A 19,245-nucleotide genomic window follows, 5' to 3' on the forward strand; every position below is an offset into this window, starting at 1 on the left:
GCTTGTGGTGATAGGGCGGAGGGCAGTGGGTATAAACTGGAGAGGGGCAGATTTAGACTGGACATTAGGAAGAGTTTCTTCACCATGAGAGTGATGAGGCCCTGGCACAGGTTGTCCAGGGACGTTGTGGCTGCCCCATGCCTGGAGGTGTTCAAGGCCAGGCTGGACGGGGGCTCGGGCAGCCTGATCTAGTGGGAGATGTCCCTGCCCAGGGCAGGGGGTTGGAACTGGATGATCTTTAAGGTCCCTCCAACCCTAACCATTCTATGAAGGCTAATGAATGTCTAAGAAGGAGAGCAGAATTTGTCTTCCTAATTTAGCCATAAACGTAAGGCTCATCTGGATCACTTATGTTTGTGTAGAAATGATGTTTGGAGTTATATTGTAGGAAGTTCCTTCAGGTACTGGAAGGTCTCTATAAGATCTCCTCGGAGCCTTTTCCAGGCTGAACAACCCCAACTCTTTCAACCTGTCCTTGTGTGGGAGGTGCTCCAGCCCTTGCATCATCCTTGCAGCCTCCTCTGGACCCGTTCCAACAGCTCCATCTCCTTCTTCTGTTGAGAATTTCAGAACTGGACACAATCCTCCAGATGAGGTCTCCCAGGAGAGGAACAGAGGGGCAGGAATCTCCTTCCCTGCTGGCCACGCTGCTTTGGATGCAGCCCAGGACACGGTTGGCCTTCTGGACTGTGAGCACACATTGCTGGCTCGTGCCGAGCTTCTTATCAGCCAGTACCCCAAGTCCTCCTCTCCTGCTCTCAATCCCATCATCCCCCATCCTGTATTGAGACTGGGGATTGCCCTGACCCAGGTGTAGGACCTTGCACTTGGTCTTATTGAACCTCATGATGTTCACACAGCCCCACTTCTCCAGCTTGTCCAGGTCCCTCTGGATGCCATCCCATCCTTCTGGTGTGGCATCTCATTTTAATGAAAAGGAGATGATAACATTCAGTGTTCAACCTCCTTTTCAATAAAGACTCATCTCACTGGACGACCTTTAAAAAAATATTCCCCCAGAATCACCTGCAGTAATGGAGTCAGAACTTTAAAAGATGGCTTGGATTTGGGGTAGGGGGAAAACCAATAATCTGGATATTTCCAGCTTGCTTTCTTAAATCAGAATTAATCCGTGGGCTTTTCTAAGTCAGTATAATAACTGTGGTTTTGGATACTGAGATCAGTTTGTGACTCCTCTTCTCTTCTCTTCTCTTCTCTTCTCTTCTCTTCTCTTCTCTTCTCGTCTCTTCTCTTCTCTTCTCTTCTCTTCTCTTCTCTTCTCTTCTCTTTCTCTTCTCTTTCTCTTCTCTTTCTCTTCTCTTTCTCTTCTCTTTCTCTTCTCTTTCTCTTCTCTTCTCTTCTCTTCTCTTCTCTTCTCTTCTCTTCTCTTCTCTTCTCTCCTCTTTCTCTCCTCTTTCTCTCCTCTTTCTCTCCTCTTTCTCTCCTCTTTCTCTTCTCTTCTCTTCTCTTCTCTTCTCTTCTCTTCTCTTCTCTTCTCTTCTCTTCTCTTCTCTTCTCTTCTCTTCTCTCAGGCTGGAACACAACAAGAAAGACTGGGAATCTGAATCCAAGAAGGAGCTTCAGCATCATCAAAAGACGTGTGAAATGTTGCAGGAGGAAAAAAAGGAACTTTTGATACAGCTTGAAGAATCTCAAAAGCTGTCCAGCCAGTCTCAGAATGAACAGCAGAAACTGGAGTCAGAAATCAGCAGCCTGAAACACCAGCTTGCTGACTTACAGCGTTCCTTCACCAACTGTGAATTGGTCAGAGAAGATCTGGGCAGTTTGGTCAAGCAACAAGAGACCACTCTCCAGAACTTTAAATTCAGCTGTCAACAGCTTGAGGTTGATCTGCAGGCTTCCAAGGACCTAACAGATAAGCTGCATGAAGAAATTAGTGCCAAGGATCAGAAGATCATGAGTTTGTTGTCTGCCAAGGAGGAAGCAGTTATGGTTGCTCTATCAGATTTACAGCAGCAACATGCTGAGGAGATGAAAGAGTTGGAACATAGGCTAAGTAAGGAGGAAGAAGATAAAAAAGCCTTGGAAAATGAGAAGAACAAATATATTGACAAACTTGATCATCTCACCGAAAAGATGAAGACGAGCAGAGAAGAAAGTAAGCAGCAGAAGGCACAACTGGACTCCTTCACCAAGTCCATGTCCTCTTTGCAAGATGACAGAGATCGCATCCTGAGAGACTACAAGCAACTCGAGGAACGTCATCTTGTTATAATCTTGGAGAAAGACCAGCTCATTCAAGAGGCTGCTGCCGAAAACAATAAGCTCAAGGAAGAAATCAGAAGTTTTCATAGCCGGATGGATGACCTCAACTCTGAGAACGCCAAGCTGAACGCAGAGCTGGTGCGGTATAGAGAAGATCTGAACCAAGTGATTTCAATAAAGGACTCCCAACAGAAACAACTTCTTAAAACGCAGCTTCAGCGCATCCAAACTCTGGAAAAGGAGAAGGCAATCATCGAAACGCAGCTGAAAGAGTCTGAGCGTACTCAGGATGAGCTCAGGAAGGGCATGGAAGCCTTGAGAGAGGATAAAGTCAGTATGACTCAAGAGATTGAAACCCTTACGTCCTCTTTGTCTCGAGTGCAGAATGAGATGACGGCATTACTTGAGGGGGGTCCTATCGTAGACTACCAAGCACAACTGAAGGCCCGAGAGGAAGAGGCACAAGAACTGAGTCAGAAGCTTTCCCTTTCACAACAAAGAATAACAGAACTTGAGGAGGAACTGCTGTGTGTTCAAAAGGATGCATCCAAGAAGGTGGGAGAAGCTGAGGACAGGCTTCGAAAGGAATTGAAGCACCTACATCATGATGCAGGGATAATGAGGAATGAAACAGAAACGGCAGAAGAGAGAGTAGCAGAGTTGGCACGGGACTTGATGGAAATGGAACAGAAATTTCTTGAAGTCACAGGTGAAAACAAAGATCTCAGAGCTCAAATTCAGTCTTTTGGGAAGTCCATGAGCTCTCTTCAGGACAGCCGGGACCAGGCCAATGAAGAGCTTCATGTTTTGAAGCAGAAATATTCTGCAGACCTAGAGGAACAGAAGAGTCTAGTGCAAAATCTTCAGAAACAAATGGTTCAACTACAAGAGGAGCAACATTCCACTGTCAGAGAGCGAGATACGGTGAGGTCTGAGCTGACAGAACTGCAGAAAGCCACTGATGAAAGAGGTCTCGTGGCCCAAATTGAGAAACTTAATCAGAAGCTCAGAGCTAAAGAAGATGAGCTTCTCCGTTTGGCTTCTGAACTGGAAGGCTCTTCCAACCAACTCAAATCTTTCTCCAAGGCTATGGCAAGCTTGCAGAATGAGCGCGACCGTCTGCTGAATGAATTGGACAAAACATCTAAGATGGAAGAAGTGAAGCAACAAGCAGAAGGGAGCGCCTCCACCACTCCTTCAGAAGTGCAGAGCCTTAAGAAGGCGCTGTCCTCCTTGCAGGATGACAGAGACAGAGTAGTAAGTCCTTGTTCTCTCTTCCTACTCTTATTTAAAGCCCCGTAGGAGATTTGGGCCTTCATATCTTAAAATTAGTACACTTCGATCTGGTATTTGCAGCGTGAAATGTAGATTATTGTCTTCATAGAATAGTTGAGGTTGGAAGAGACTTCTGGACATCTAGTTCAACTCCCTTGCTCAAACAAGGCCACTTGAAATAAGTCGCCCAAGACAGTGTCCAGTTGGATTTTTAATATCTCCATTGGTGGCTATTCCACAGCTTCTCTGGGCAACCTATTTTTTTCATGTATCTGGAAATGGTTTCCACAATTAGTTGCTTCATCACCTTACCGGGGACGGAGATGTGGCTGATCAGCCTGCCGTTCCCCAGTTCCTTCTTCTTCTGTATGTAGGGATGATATTTGCTTTCATCCAGTCTTCAGGAACCTCTCCCAGTCACCATGACCTTTCAAAGGTAATGGAGTTGCCTCCAAGTGACCTTAGCACTTGTAAGCATACTCTGTCAGGTCCCATGGATTTAGTATGTTCCATCTATGTTATCTTCTTTGGAAGCTGCGATTTCATCGTTACCTTTGCAGGGTAGTATCTCTTATTAGCTTGATTGAAAATATGGAATCATAGAAGTAAGTTATGGTTTCCATGTTAACGTGCTTAGTCCACACCTGTGGAAGCTCATGCGTCTTAGTTATTTGTAGATTTATTTCTCCTCTACGGCTGTTTTGTTGAACTTGGATATCTCTGTAGAGCTGCTAAAGCTACGACAGATTCTCAGTAGAGGGATAGAAGCATAGAATCATTAAGGTTGGAAAAGATCTCTAAGCTCATCCAGTCCAACCATCATCCCAACACCACTGTGCCTGTTAAACTATGTCCCAAAGTGCCATGTCTACACATGTTTTGGACCCCTCCGGGGATGGGGACTCCACCACTTCCCTTGGAAGCCTCTTCCAATACTTCATCTCTCTCCTAACTGATTAAATACTTCCTCACCTCCAGAGTCAGTCATATCACGTTGTCTTTGAAAACCGATTGCAGTGGTGAGTGGATAATGACAGCTTATTTGTAATTCTAGTCTGAGTAGACTGTCAAAAGGACTTTAGTTCTTCAGTTCCCAGGTTTAGAGGAAATACCAACTTCAGGAGTTCTTCTTAACCAGGTCCTTCTGTCTCACTTTGTCTTCCTCTGAAGAAGGGAATTAATATTGTATCTTGGGGGGTCATTTGTTAATGTATATCAAATAGAGACTTTTTGTTGATGTATGTCAACAGATGAGACCTCACCTGGAGTCTTGTGTTCAGTTCTGGAGTTCTCAACAAAGGAAAGACACAGATCTGTTGGATAGAGTCCAGAGAAGGTCCACAAAGATGAACAGAAGGCTAGAAGACCTCCCATCCAAGACAGGCTGAGAGAGTTGGGGTTATTCAGCCTGGAGAAGAGAAGGCTCCAGGAAGACCAGGAAGCAGCTTCCAGTACTGAAAGGGGCTCCAGGAAAGCTGGGGAGGGGCTCTTGATCAGGGAGTGCAGAGATAGGACGAGGGGGAATGGTTTTAAGCTTAAAGAGAGGAAATTGAGATGAGATCTTAGGGAGGAATATTTTCCTGTGAGGGTGGTGAGGCCCTGGCCCAGGTTGCCCGGGGAAGTCGTGGCTGCCCCATCCCTGGAGGTGTTCAAGGCCAGGTTGGATGGGTTTTTGAGCAACCTGATCCAGTGGGCGGTGTCCCTGCCCATGGCAGGAGGTGGAACTGGATGGGCTTTGAGGTCCCTTCCAACCCAAACCATTCTGTGATTCTATGAAAACCTCGTGGAAGCTCTCAAATCTCACGACTCTCATTAACCCACAAGATTCTTTGACAGGTGTTTTTTAGCAGGCTGCAAACATTGGAAAAGGCTTCCCAGGGCTGTGGTGGAGCCTCCATCCCTGGAGGCATTCAAAAAACGTGTAGCTCTGGCACTTTGGGACATGGTTAGTAGACACAGTGGGTTTGGGCCGACAGTTGGTCTTCTCCAACCTCAATGGTTCCATCATTCTGTAACCACCGATTCAATTTGCAGTTTCTGTCATTTGTAAGTGACTTCTCCAGGTGACACAGTAAGAAATGCTCTTAAACTCTTACAAGTAGTAACCCTAAGCGCTTGCTCCGTTGTCTCACACCCTGGTATCTCCCTTTATTTAAAGGTAAGAGAGCTGAAGAACCTGCAGCAGCAATACATCCTGGTTGGGGTCGAATCAGCTGAAAATACTCGTTTAAAAGCCCAATTGCAGGAGTATCAGCAAGACTTGGATAAAGAGCACCGTCTCCTAGAACAGCTGAAACAGGAAAGCATTTCGTCCCAGCAGGAACTCCAGCAGCTTAGGTGAGAATTGTCTGTCTCCTCATTGCCTGAAAGATGCAAATATTTCTTTCATTCAAAGAGCAGTTGTGGGCAGAAGGCAAAGAAAGCACTGAGAACTTCATAGAATCACTTGGTTGGAAGGGACCCACTTGGGTCAAGAGTTGGAAGGGACCCACTTGGGTCCAGAGGTCCAACTTCAGCCATGAGTGTCTCTAAACCACTTAGTTCAGGAGTGGGAACGCCTTTCTCTTGTTCAGCCTTTGCCTCAAACTTCAGGAGAAGGGTTCCAGCCCTGCGGAGTGGAAGGAAATGCCTGTGTGAAATAGATAATGACCTTTTAATTTCTGTTTCCTTCATGCAGTGGTGGCCAATGTCATCTGTTTGAGAGGAAACTTAGTTTCTTGTGTGTAATTACAGAACTGTCCATTCTCATCCGATGATGAACAATGTTTATTGTCTCACTGATACGACCGATTAGAAAATACTCATTTTTTCTGACTGTCTAAACCTCCATTTCAATCGCTTTGTGTCTTCTATTTTAAAGAAGTCTGTAATTCATAGAATCACTGAATGGTTTGGGTTGGAAGAGACCTCAAAGAGACCATCCAGTTCCAACCCCCTGCCCACGGGCAGGGACACCTCCGACTGGATCAGATTGCTCAAAAACCCATCCAACCTGGCCTTGAACACCTCCAGGGATGGTGCAGCCACCACTTCCCTGGGCAACCTGGGTCAGTGCCTCCCCACCCTCACAGGAAAACATTTCTTGCTAAGATCTCATCTCAATCTCCCCTCTTTCAGCTTAAAACCCTTCCCCTTCATCCCATCCCTGCACTCCCTGATCAAGAGCCCCTCCCCAGCTTTCCTGTAGGCCCTCTTTTGGTACTTGAAGGCTGCTCTAAGGTCTTCTGAAGCCTTTTTTTCTCCAGGCTGAACAACCCCAACTCTCTCATTGTGAAGAATTTCTTCCTAATGTCTGATCTAAATCTTCCCTCTCCCAATTTAAAGCCTCCTCCTCCTGTCACTACAGACCCTTGTAAAAAGTCCCTCCGCAGCTTTCCTGTAGCCCCTTCAGGTACCAGAAGCGGCTTAAGGTCTCCACAAGAGCCTTCTCTTCTCCAGGCTGAACAACTCCAGCTCTCTCAGCCTGTCCTCGTAGCAGAGGTGCTCCAGCCCTCGCATCATCTTTGTGGCCTCCTCTGGACCCGTTCCAACAGCTCCATATCCTTATTGTGTGAGATTCCAGAACTGGACACAGGACTCCAAGTGGGGTCTCAGGAGAGTGGAGTAGATGGGGAGAATCCCCTCCCTCAACCTGCTGGGACTCGAGTCTAGTAGGTTGTCATCTCCAGCTGGACCAAAACTAGTCAGACAAAGATGCTGTGTTCTAAAAATGGGGAAGAACTTCTTTCAGGTACTTCAGAACTCCAAAATGACTGAACCTGGAGTAAAATGGGTGGGTTTCTTTTCTAGAAAGATCTATGGCTTACCTTTGTCCAAAGTGATGCAAAAATAACTTTGAGATGAAAAGATTGACATGAGCTGGCAATGTGCGCTCACAGCTCAGAAGGACAACCGTGTCCTGGGCTGCATCTAGAGCAGCGTGGCCAGCAGGGAGGGAGGGGATTCTGCACCCCTGCTCCTCTCTTGTGAGACCTCATCTGGAAGATTGTGTCCAGTGCTGGAATCCTCAACTTAAGAAGGAGATGGAGATGTTGGAAAGGGTCCAGAAGAGGCTACAAAGATGATGCAAGGGCTGGAGCACCTCCCATACAAGGTCAGGCTGAGAGAATTGGGCTTATTCAGCCTGGAGAAGAGAAGGCTCCAAGGAGACCTTATAGTGACCTTCCAGTACCTGAAGGGGCTCCAGGAAAGCTGGGGAGGGGCTGTTCACAAAGGCTTGTGGTGATAGGACGAGGGGCAATGAGTATAAACTGGAGAGGGGCAGATTTAGACTGGACATAAGGAAGAATTTCTTCACCATGAGAGTAGTGAGTCCCTGGAACAGGTTGTCCGGGGAAGTTGTGGCTGCTCCACCCCTGGAGGTGTTCAAGGCCAGGTTGGATGGGGCCTTGGACAGCCTGATCCAGTGGGAGGTGTCCCTGCCTATGGCAGGGGGTTGGAACTGGATGATTTTTAGGGTGCTTTCCAACTCAAACTATGCTATGATTCTATGATTCCATATGTAATATTGGAAATTTCCTTTGTGTTGTACTGGACAGGCAAGAGAAAACTGCGTGGGAAAAGCAGAACAGCAGCCTAAAGGAGCAGTACCTGATGGTCATCACAGACAAAGACAAGGAACTGAGCCACTTACAAAGGATCGTGCAAGAAATGAGGCTGCTCCACAACAAACCTCAGATTGGAGGGGAGCAGAACCAAACAAAGGTGAGTGGAAATACACAGATTCTTTAATGCATGGAAATACGAGGCTCAAAATTCAAGAGAGAAGAGGAGAACCAGAGCCCAGGTGTTGTCCTTGTGCTTTTATCATAGCCTCATCCAGCCTGGCCTTGAACACCTCCAGGGATGGGGCAGCCACAACTTCCTTGGACAACTTGTGCCAGTGCCTCAGCACCCTCATTGGGAAGAATTTCCTTCTGTTGGAATGGGTGCAGAGGAGGAGGCTACAAGGATGATCAGAGGGCTGGAGCACCCTCTATCTGAGGACAGGCTGAGAGAGTTGGGATTGTTCAGCCTGGAGAAGTGAAGGCTCCAGGAAGATCTTGATTGAGACCGCACCTTGAATACTGTGTTCAGTTCTGGACCCCTCACCACAAGAAGGATGTTGAGGCTCTGGGGCATGTCCAGAGAAGAGCAACAAAGCTGGTGAGGGGACTGGAGAACAAGTCTTACGAGGAGCAGCTGAGAGAGCTGGGGTTGTTTAGCCTTGAGAAGAGGAGGCTGAGGGGAGACCTTATTACTCTCTACAACTACCTGAAAGGAGGTTGTGGAGAGGAGGGAGCTGAGCTCTTCTCCCCAGTGACAGGGGACAGGACAAGAGGGAATGGCCTGAAGCTCCGCCAGGGGAGGTTCAGGTTGGACATCAGGAAAAAATTCTTCACAGTAAGAGTCATTGGGTACTGGAACAGCTGCCCAGGGAGGGGGTCGAGTCGCCTTCCCTGGAGGTGTTTAAGGAACGGGTGGATGAAGTGCTTAGGGACATGGTTTAGGGAGTGTTAGGAATGGTTGGACTCGATGATCCAATGGGTCCTTTCCAACCTGGTGATTCTGTGATTCTGTGATCTTTTAGCGACCTTCCAGTACCTGAAGGGGTCCTGCAGGAAGGCTGGGGAGGGACTATTCATAAAGGCTTGTGGAGATAGTACTAGAGGGAATGGGTATAAACTGGAGAGGGGCAGATTTAGACTGGACGTTAGGAAGAATTTCTTCACTATGAGAGTAGTGAGACACTGGCCCAGGTTGCCCAGGAAAGTGGCTGCCCCATCCCTGGAGGTGTTCAAGGCCAGGTTGGATGGGCCTTGGACAGCCTGATCTAATGAGAGGTGCTCCTGCCCATGGCAGGGGATTGGAACTGGATGATCTTTAAGGTCCCTTCCAACCCGAACTATTCTATGATTGTATGATTTTATCCATGCAACCAAAAAGGCGTGGAGAATGTGCATGTGACGCTCTCCAGGAGGATGCTTCAGTGCTAACCTTTTAGTCTATGTTGAATGAGAGCAGTATGGACAGATCAAATTCCAGCCCTAGGAATAATTTTGGGCTTTGGCCTTGGAATACTAAGCGGAGAGGACTAATGTGAGAGTGGATTGTCATGTCTGCAGCATATTTTTCATTTTTTTTTTCCCTGGCAGATTCCTTCAGAAGTTCTGAGTGGAGACATTTCAAGCTCAGAAATGGAGATGAAACATCTTCAGGCCCAGCTCAGTGACAGCCTGAAAGAACTGCACCAAAAAGAGCTCAGAATTCAGCAGTTAAACAGCAAGGTACCAATTATATCTTATAATTGCTTATAGATTCTGGAATGAGGAGACTGGGGAAAAGCTGAACAGGGCTCAGGGAGCAGGAATGAGTCTTTCTGTTCATGTGGACTTCTGGAGATGATAGAATCATAGAGTACTTTGGGTTGAAAGGGACCTTAAAGATCATCCAGTTCCAACCCCCCTGCCATGGGCAGGGACACCTCCCACTGGATCAGGCTGCCCAAGACCCCATCCAGCCTGGCCTTCAACACCTCCAAGTGTGGAGCAGCCACAACTTCCATGGGCAACCTGTTCTAGGTCCTCCCCACTCTCAGTGTGAAGAAATTCCTCCTTATGTCCAGTCTAACTCTGCCCCTCTCCAGTTTATACCCATTGCCCCTCTTCCCACCACCACAAGCCTTTGTAAACAGTCCCTCCCCAACTTTCTTGTAGCCCCTTCAGGTACCGGAAGGTCGCTATAAGATCTCCTCAAAGCCTTGTCTTCTCCAGGCTGAACAACCCCAACTCTCTCAGCCTGTCCTCAGATGGGAGGTGCTGTTGCATGGGTGTAAGCTATTGTAAAATAACCTTTTAGCCTTCTCCTTAGCAGGCTAAAGCAGCCCAGCTCTCATGAGCATCATGCTCCTACCCCTCGACATTCTCAGCCACCTTATCCTGGACCCCTTCCCATTTCTTTGTCCATTTTAGAAGCATTTAGGTTCTTGCTGAAAGGTTTAGGTCAATCTCAGCACTGTAGAAATCTTGTTTTGGAAGCGTGTCATTCTATACGTGGTGTTGAGGCTTTGGAACTCCCGTTTTGGAAACCTTAGGGGTTCTTTACTTAGCAGTTGTGTTCTCTTCTCAGCTCTCTCAAGTCTTTGAGGAGAAAAATGCCCTCTCCCTCCAGCTACGTAGTAGCAGTCGGAGCATCTGTGAGAGCCATCAGCACTACAATGAGGTTCTGAATCGCTGCTTGGAGCTTGAGAAGCAACTCCAGGAGCTACAGTCTGCAGACAAGGGCATGGTAGGGGTGGTCTTCTTGGTGTAAGCGAGGGAAAAGCTTTTTGTAGATGGCTCTGCTAACTGTGCAGCACCATAGCTATTTTCTGTCCTCTTCATTGAGGACTATCTGCCATACATTCATGCTTTCTTGCAGGATTTGTTTGCCACAGATGCTGCTCCAGGAGCACCCCAAGAAAAGAATGAGCCTCCGAGAGGCAGTTACACACCGGAACTGCAGGAGTTGCAGCTGAGGTAAAGAAAACAGGGGTGGGGATGTTACTCCTGACGGAGATCTTTGGAGTAGTGATGAGCCTGGTTCTGTTATTCTCTGTCATAGTGTTGGAAGAACTCCATTCCACACTTGTGGAAGTGGAGGAGCTGTAATATTCACATGACAGCTGTTTTGAGTTGTCTCTTTGGATAGATCTTCAACAAATGACGAGACAACGCACAGCAGCAATTGCAGTTGACCATCACCAGCCAAACTAGCATCTTTGATTTGTTGGGTTGGGTCCTTAGTAGCTTCTTTAAGTATATCAGTGGTCCTGGTCTCAAGGCTGTTAGCCTGAGAGTGTCTGGAATTGAGACCTAGCACGAGATTCCTTGTAACCTTCTGGAACTAGGATCTACTACATGGTTCCTCATACCCACTCAAAGTAATTTTCAGAAGGTGGAGCCATGAAAGACAGAGCCAAGGACCTCCTTCCTGGTGTGACACAGGAGCTTCAAGAGATTTATCTACTCTTTTGCTTTTCAAATAATTTATATATATTAATAAAAGGTAACTATGAAGCGAAAGGGAACTGGAGTCTGTACATCTGTGGCGTCAGTGAATGTCAGAGAAATGGAATAGTCCATGAGTTAACTCTTCTTTGGGATACGCTTGGTTATTTTCTGACAGGTTGTCTGAAACCGAACATTTACACAGCAGCACAAAGCAGGATCTGAGGTATTTAGAGGAGCAGCTGGAGGAAGAACGGGAGCGTCGTCTTGCTGTAGAGGAGGCGCTTTCTGCAGCGCAGGATCAAATCAGGAGGTGAGGGAGCTTGATTAAACAGGCAGGATCACCATAAAAGTGCAGTGATCCTAGCGCTGTGTTCATCTGATATTCGTTATGTTCTTCTCTCCGATGTCACTGGGCGCATAGAAATGACTATAACGGGTCTGTTACAGAATGGTTGTGGTTGGAAGGGGCCTCTGGAGGTCATCTGGTCCAATGCCCCTGCTCAAACAGGGCCACCTAAAGCCAGTTGCCCAGGACCACGTCCAGATGGCTTTTGAATATCTCCAAGGATGGAGACTTCACAGCCTCCTTGGGCAACCTATGCCCATGTTCAGTGACCTTGTTGGTAAAAGAAGTGTTTCCTGATGTTCAGGCTATCCTTCAGTTGTAGATGAAGATAGAATGGGACAACTGATGAGCCATTAAGACGAATTCTTAATGAGATGCCAGCTTTCTCAATGAGTTAAAATAACTACTGGAAGATATCTTTGGAGACTGGGAATTAGGTGAAGCCAGAAGAGGAGTTTTCATACTTCCAAGGGACTTGTCTCCTAAATAAGCACCTGTCTGTCATGGGAAAAAGTCTTGACTTGAAGAATGTCACTCAATTTTAATGTGTTGCCCATTAACATAAGCTTTTAATTAATTTGGGTGTTGACAAACAATTAAACACTTGGAGAAAATGCTTCCCCCTCTCCCATGTAGAACACCGAGACCTCAGTTAAGTTCAAGAGTTTGAAATTCCTGAAAGACAAAAGGAACAAAGGAGCGCCGAAAAAAATAATGAGTTTTGAAGTGACGAGGTATAAATTAGGTAAGAAAGGACTCCACTGCCAGCAGGTGAATTGTCCTCTCTACTGGAGAGGAATGGTGATGTGGAAGTGTGGAAGTTTGACTTTTCTCTCTGTGGGGTGTGACTGTGGGCACAGGGAGCGGCTGCAATACATGAGTTCAACTTGGATGAAGAGCACAGTTCATCTTCTCTTTAGAGTTACATCACTCTCCTGGTGAAGAAAAGAGAAGTAGAGCTGGTTGGATCAGCCGGTCCTTCTGGCTGGTCCCTGGAGGGGCTCAAAAATCATGTGAACATGGCACTTTGAGACATGATTTAGTAGCACAGTGGCGTTGAGCGGATGGTTGGACTGGATGAGCTTAGAGATCTTTTCCAGTCTTGCTGCACCTTGAATCTTGGGTTCAGTTTTGGGCCCCTCGCTACAAGAAAGACATCGAGGTCCTGGAGTGCATCCAGAGAAGAGCAACAAAGCTGGGGAAGAGGCTGGAGAACAAGGCTTATGGAGAGCGGTGGAGGGACTTAGGGTTGTTTAGCCTGGAGAAGAGGAGGCTGAGGGGAGACCTTATCGCTGTCTACAGCTGCCTGAAAGGAGGTTGTAGTGGAGTGGATGCTGGTCTCTTCTCCCAAGTGACAGGCGATAGGACAAGAGGAAATGGCCTCAAGCTGCGCCAGGGCAGGTTCAGACTGGACATCACGAATCATTTCTTCACCAAAAGGGTTCTCAGGCCCTGGCAGAGGCTGCCCCGGGAGGTGGTGGAGTCCCTATCCGTGAAGGGGTTAAAAAGACGGGGAGATGAAGTGCTTAGGGATATTATTTAGTAGTGGACAGGTGCGGTTGGACTCTATGATCTCAAAGTTCTTTTCCAATGTAGTCATTCTATGATTCTGTGTTTAAAGATTCTATGATTCTATACATCTTGAGTTCAGGAGGCACTATGGTTGTACAAATGAAACCAGTTCTTGTCAGGTGAGGCCACTGCTTGCTTGCAGTGGTTGCAATACCTCCTTTCCTAAGCTTGTCTACAGTGTTAGTTTAGGGCACCATAATCATAGAATAGTTTGGGTTGGAAGGGACATTGAGGATCATCCAGTTCCACCCCCCTGCCATGGGCAGGGACACCTCCCACTAGATCAGGCTGCTCAAGACCCATCCAACCTAGCCTTGAACACCTCCAGGGATGGGGCAACCACGACTTCCCCGGGCAATCTGTTCCAGGGCCTCACCACCCTCATCATGAAACTGAATTTAGACCCTAAGAAACTGAATTTAATGTTATGTTCTTTGTGGCAGGTTGCAGTCAAGTGAGTGGACGTCTTCCTTAAGCACAAGCATCGATATGGCTCCGGATCATGAGCATTCCTTGCTGATGGAACCCATGGATAATCATTTCAGCAAAGTAAGAATTCACATTCATGGCTGCCGATGATCTTAGCCCTGGCCGATGAAAGAAAATGTGAACATAAAACTGTGAACCTCTAGTAGATAAATCCTTCTGTAGGCACATTTAAAGTGGGTTTGTCTAGGATTCCACTCCTGTCTTGCTATGTTTTCCATGCCAAAAGCCACGTGTTGTTCTGATTGGATGGGGCCTTGGGCAACCTGATCGAGTGGGATGTGTCCCTGTCCATCACAGTGGAGTTGGAACTGGATGATCTTTGAGGTCCCTTCCGACCCAAACGATTCTATGATTCTGGCTCCGCGTAAGCAGACTGAATTCCAGAGGTCACTAAAACATAGGCCAGCACTGCTGTGCCAAAAATGTGCTCCCAGGTTCTTTCTGAAATATTTGAGGCCTCAGTGGTGAGCAAATAGCGTGGCCAGCAAGTTGAGGGAGATGATTCTGCCCTTCTGTTCCTCTCTTGTGAGACCTCAGCTGGAGTATTGTGTCCAGTTCTGGAATCTTCAACATAAGAAGGAGATGGAGCTTTTGGAACGGGATTGAAACTAGATGATCTTTAAGGTCTCTTCCAACCAAAACCGTTCTGTGATTCCATGTTATGTTGGCTGAGGCCTCTTGGAGCCCCTGTAGATTAAGGTCACTCTACAGCAGCTTGTTAACAGCTTCAGAAGAAGTCCTTTCAGCTGCAAGGTTGAAAGAATGCAACAAATATATAATCATTTTCTTCTAGGCCAGGGAGTCAATCAGGATCGGTTATAGTTTGAGGATCTAGTAGAAAAGTAGCATTGATCCGTTTGTTTATATTGCACTCGGTGGGGTTAGAAATTCCTACGGACCAAATGTTAGACGGAGACGTTCTGCATTCTGTTGCACTTTCTCAAGCTGAATTGGAGAGACGTGGTTGATGAGAAACCTGCAGAGAGCAGGGGAAGGGGTGTATTTCACTGAAGATCCGCTCTAGAGGTCAAATCAGACAGTGGAATGGGTTTGTGAAGGTTCATGCTTGTTAACTTGAACAATCTTCTCTTCATGGTCTGGGTGAAGGTAGCTGGGGACATCTCCATTCCTGGTACTGACTGATCTGTGTTTTACCCTTCCAGACTCGGAATATCCTTGGATTACGACGCCTGTTACGCTCACTCTTCCGTTCCCGGACCCATTTGCCTCTGTTAGCAGCCATGTATCTGCTTGCTGTCCATGTCCTTCTCTTCCTGTGCTTTACAGGCCACCTATGAACCAGGAATAACAGCCTTGCCTTGAGCCACAGCCCTGAATTCCATATCAACAGGGTAGCACTTCACCCAGCTGCCTTCTTTTTCCAGATCAACCCTTAAGGAGAAGCTACAAGCATCAACTTGCACCTAGGTTGCTCGCTAAGGACGTAGCAAACAGTGCTGGTGCTTGGGATCTGCCGTTCCTTCGGTATTTTTAAATGAGTGGTGTATTTTCCGAGCTGCGATCCTCATGCTTCAAGGACAGCATCTCTTCTTGTACCTGGAGGTAGCATCACTCATTTAATGTAGGGTTGTGCTGTGGTAGGAATCCAAAAAACATTCTTGAGTTGCTGCAGTGCTTCGACACTTCCAGGAGCCGCAGGATCTTCCACCTCTTGGACTGAAATCAGTTGAGTTGGGTTGGGGAAGCCCTGTAGGTAGATATAGAAAAGAGAAGATTTTCCTCTTTTCCATCCCTTCGATTTGCTCCGGGGCTCGGTGCTGTTTGAAATGCGCATCCTAAGGAAGTTGTGGACGCTTTAAGGAACGTGAATTGAGTTTCAAAATCATGTTTCCTGCTCAGTTGCATCTCCTGTTGAAGAAAGACCAAAATTGGTATAGCTGGACCTGCCGAGCAGTCCATTTAAAAACAATCATGTCTGCCCTGACAAGCCTGTAAATTCATGTAATTTAGTTATTGAAAAGGAATAAGAAACAAACTTTTTAGCTCTAAGTTAATAACCTTTGCTGTTTATAGCATTTGTGCACCTCTCACAATGGAAGGTGCTTGCATAGCTCTTGATATGAGAGCAACCACGCTCCTGTATTCTCCTCCTCTGAGCTCATCCCAAGATTAAACCAGTATGGGCTGTAGTGGAGGATTCCGTAATGTGGCTGTGGGTCTAAATTAAAGACAGAAGCTCCTGAAATAAACGGTTTCCCCTATGCTGAGGAAGGGAATAACATTCTGAAACCTTCTGGCATCTCTGCTTTAGGATAAAGCTGTTGTAGAAAGCTGGTGCTGGTCATTGGACTTGTTTGAAACTAAAGCCAATTAATGCAAATGGATTTGATCTCATGGGATATATGGAAAGCCATGTTTTCTAAAGGACTCCTGGAATTGAGACTGCCTCTTCTAGAGAAGATGGTTCTAGTTGAGTTCCCTCTTGTGGTCATTCTGCTCAGAGTATTTGCCAGAAGGATTGTCTCCACCTCTTGCTAGAGTGTTAACAGGCACGTTTTTCCCATGGGAAAGAGGTAATTCTTTTGCTATTGCTGGTAAACTAAGATTTTTTTTCTTTTTAGCCTGTTTGAGGATGGATTGATTTCATCACGGTTGCTAAAATAACTGGATCTCTGGCAGATCCAGAACATCGGCACTACGTCTCCGTTTCTGCACTACCTTGGATTATCTGGGTGGGCTTCCTCAACTATAGAAAAATCAGTGACCAAATAATTTGCCTATAGCTTCCTGGGGCTTATGCACCTGTATATATAATAAAGATTATTTTTCAAATGAAATGTGTCCAATGCTGTCATGTCAGAGGTCTCTTGAAGGTAGAGTGGTGCTGTATCTTACCTTTAACAGGACCGCCACGGGACTTCCTTGGATGATGCCTTTTGTGCTCTTGCAACCCGGAAAGCCAACCATATCCTGGGCTGCATCCAAAGCAGTGGGACCAGCGGGGTGAGGGAGGGGATTCTCCTCCTCTGCTCCACTCTGACGAGACCTCACCTGGAGCCCTGCGTTCACTTCTTGGGTCCTCAGCACAGGAAAGGCATGGATCTGTTGGAGTGAGTCCAGAAGAAGCCACGGAGATGATCCAAGCACCTGGAGCACCTCCCATATGAAGACAGAGTTGGGGTTGTTCAGCCTGGAGACGAGAAGGGTCTGTGGAGACCTTAGAGCAGCTTCCAGTACCAGAAGGGGCTACAAGAAAGCTGGGGAGGGGCTTTTTACAAGGGACTGGAATGATAGGATGAGGAGGAATGGGTTTAAACTGGAGAGGGAAAATTCAGATTAGACATTGGGAAGAAATTCTTTATGCTGAGGGTGGTGAGGTCCTGGCCCAGGTTGCCCAGGGAAGCTGTGGCTGCCCCATCCCTGGAGGTGTTCAAGGCCAGGTTGGATGAGGCTTTGAGCAGCCTGATCCAGTGGGAGGTATCCCTGCCCATGGCAGCGGGGTTGGAACTGAATGACCTTTCCCACCCAAACCATTCCATGATTGTATGATATCTTCCTCCACGATCTGGAAGCAGGAGTTTGCTGGTGGTAACGAACTGGGAGGTTCTGTCGACTCTCTTGAGGGACAAGAGGCTTTGTAGAGGGATCAGGATAGGTTGGAGCATTGGGGAATAATCAATGGCATGAACTTCAAGAAGGCCAAATGCTGGATTCTACATCTAAGACCAAGTAGTGCTGGGCATAAGTAAACTGGGAGAGGCTGGTCAAGAGAAGTCCTGCGGAGAGGGATCCGGGGGTGTCAGAAGAGTTTTATCCTGTTGGATTCAGCGTTGGTGCAGTGCTGAGCCCCACCATTGGAGAAGGATGGGAAAGTCCAGGTCCTTGAATGGAGACAGACTGCTGGCAGGGCTGGAGGGAATATCTGATGAGGAACAGTTGAGCGCTCCAGGTTTGCTCACAGGGAGAGAAGGAGGCCAAGGGGCCACCTCGGAGGTCTCCGCAGCTTCCAAGTAGGGGACGTGGAGAAGGAGGTACCCATCTCTTCCCCCTGGGATCCAGGGCCAGGATGCCAGGGCACTGTTCTGAGCTGCACCAGGGGAGGTTCAGGCTGGATATGAAGGAGCATTTCTTTATCAAGAGGGTGGTGAAACCCTGGAAGAGGCTTCCTGGAGAGGTGGTTGATGCCCCAAGCCTGTCAGGGTTTGGCAACGCCTTTAATAAGATGCTCTGACTTTTGGTCAGCCCTGAAGAGGTCCAGCAGTTGGACTGGATGATGGTTGCAGGTGCCTTCCAGCTGAACCGTTCTACTCTAAGCCCTGTTTCTCTTCCTAGTGCGTAAAACGGAAGTGACTACTCTAGGAGCTTTTTTTTGCTTCGCTTGCCTAATTCAGAAGGGAAGTTATTTTGGTTTGAGATGTTTATCTAGTGTCAAACTAGTGTGATTCGTGCTACTCACTCCAAATTTTTGCTCTTCCCACCAGCAAGCAACGTACCAAAGCACTTGATCCGTAAGTGCTTTGGATTCATTAAATACTGTGGGGGTATTAAATACATTAAATACTGTTTGTGGGGGTTTTTTGGTCCTTGAAGCACTTCAATATTTGTAGGTACAGATGTGTGCGTGTGTCTGCGTGTTTATACGTATTTTTAATTGTACTGTCAAGTACTGAGTCAAATTTCATCATAGGTTCTGTAGGCAGTACCTTGCTTTCTTTGGATCTCATTGCAATTATCACAGAATCAGAAGCGTGATGGGTGGAAAAGACCTTCAAGCTAACCCAGTGCAACCATCAGCCCAACCCCACTGTGGCTGCTAAACCAGGTCCTGAAGTGCCATGGCCACGTGTTTTTGGAACACCTCCATGGATAGAGACTCCACCACTGCCCCGGGGAGACTCTTCCAGGCCTTCACCACTCTTTCAGTAAAGAAATTTTTCGTAATATTCAATCTAAACCTCCCCGGCACAACTTGAGGCCATTTCCTCTCACTCTATCACTTGTTACTTGGGAGCAGAGCCCAAACCCTGCCTGCCTCCAACCTCCTTTCAGGAGTTGCAGAGAGCGATAAGATCTCTCCTCAGCCTCCTCTTCTCCAGGCGAAACAACCCCAGGTCCCTCAGCCGCTCCCAGAACCCCTGGGCTCCAGCCTCTTCCCCAGCTCCATTTCCCTTCTCTGGATGTGCTCCAGACACTCAATGTCCTCCTTGGACTGAGGGGCTCAAACTTGAACCCAGGATTCGAGGGGTGACCTCACCAGTTCCGAGCCCAGTGGATGACCCCCTTCCCTGCTCCTGCTGGCCACACCATGGCTGATCCAAGCCAAGATGCCCTTGGCCACCTGGGCCACCGCTGGCTCACGTTCAGCCACTGTTGACCACCACCCCCTTGTTGACCACCACCAGCCAC

The 19,245-nt window shown here is 47.4% G+C and overlaps 1 protein-coding gene across 3 annotated transcripts in view; it reads left to right on the forward strand.

The window, feature by feature from the left end:
• The window catches only part of GOLGB1 (golgin B1), a 52,536-nt gene extending 34,258 nt beyond the window's left edge, over positions 1–18,278 (forward strand). For all 3 annotated transcript variants that reach the window (XM_054060230.1, XM_054060236.1, XM_054060232.1), the window contains exons 16-24: positions 1,533–3,483; positions 5,660–5,838; positions 8,040–8,205; positions 9,636–9,767; positions 10,609–10,767; positions 10,900–10,997; positions 11,647–11,781; positions 13,833–13,938; positions 15,042–18,278. In XM_054060230.1, the coding sequence (XP_053916205.1) occupies positions 1,533–3,483; positions 5,660–5,838; positions 8,040–8,205; positions 9,636–9,767; positions 10,609–10,767; positions 10,900–10,997; positions 11,647–11,781; positions 13,833–13,938; positions 15,042–15,176 (3,061 nt within the window). In that variant the 3' untranslated portion in view covers positions 15,177–18,278. The remainder of the gene's footprint in view (positions 1–1,532; positions 3,484–5,659; positions 5,839–8,039; positions 8,206–9,635; positions 9,768–10,608; positions 10,768–10,899; positions 10,998–11,646; positions 11,782–13,832; positions 13,939–15,041) is intronic.
• Positions 18,279–19,245: the final 967 nt, after the last annotated feature.

This window comes from Cuculus canorus, chromosome 1, assembly GCF_017976375.1.
Source record: "Cuculus canorus isolate bCucCan1 chromosome 1, bCucCan1.pri, whole genome shotgun sequence".
NCBI classification, from domain to species: domain Eukaryota; kingdom Metazoa; phylum Chordata; class Aves; order Cuculiformes; family Cuculidae; genus Cuculus; species Cuculus canorus.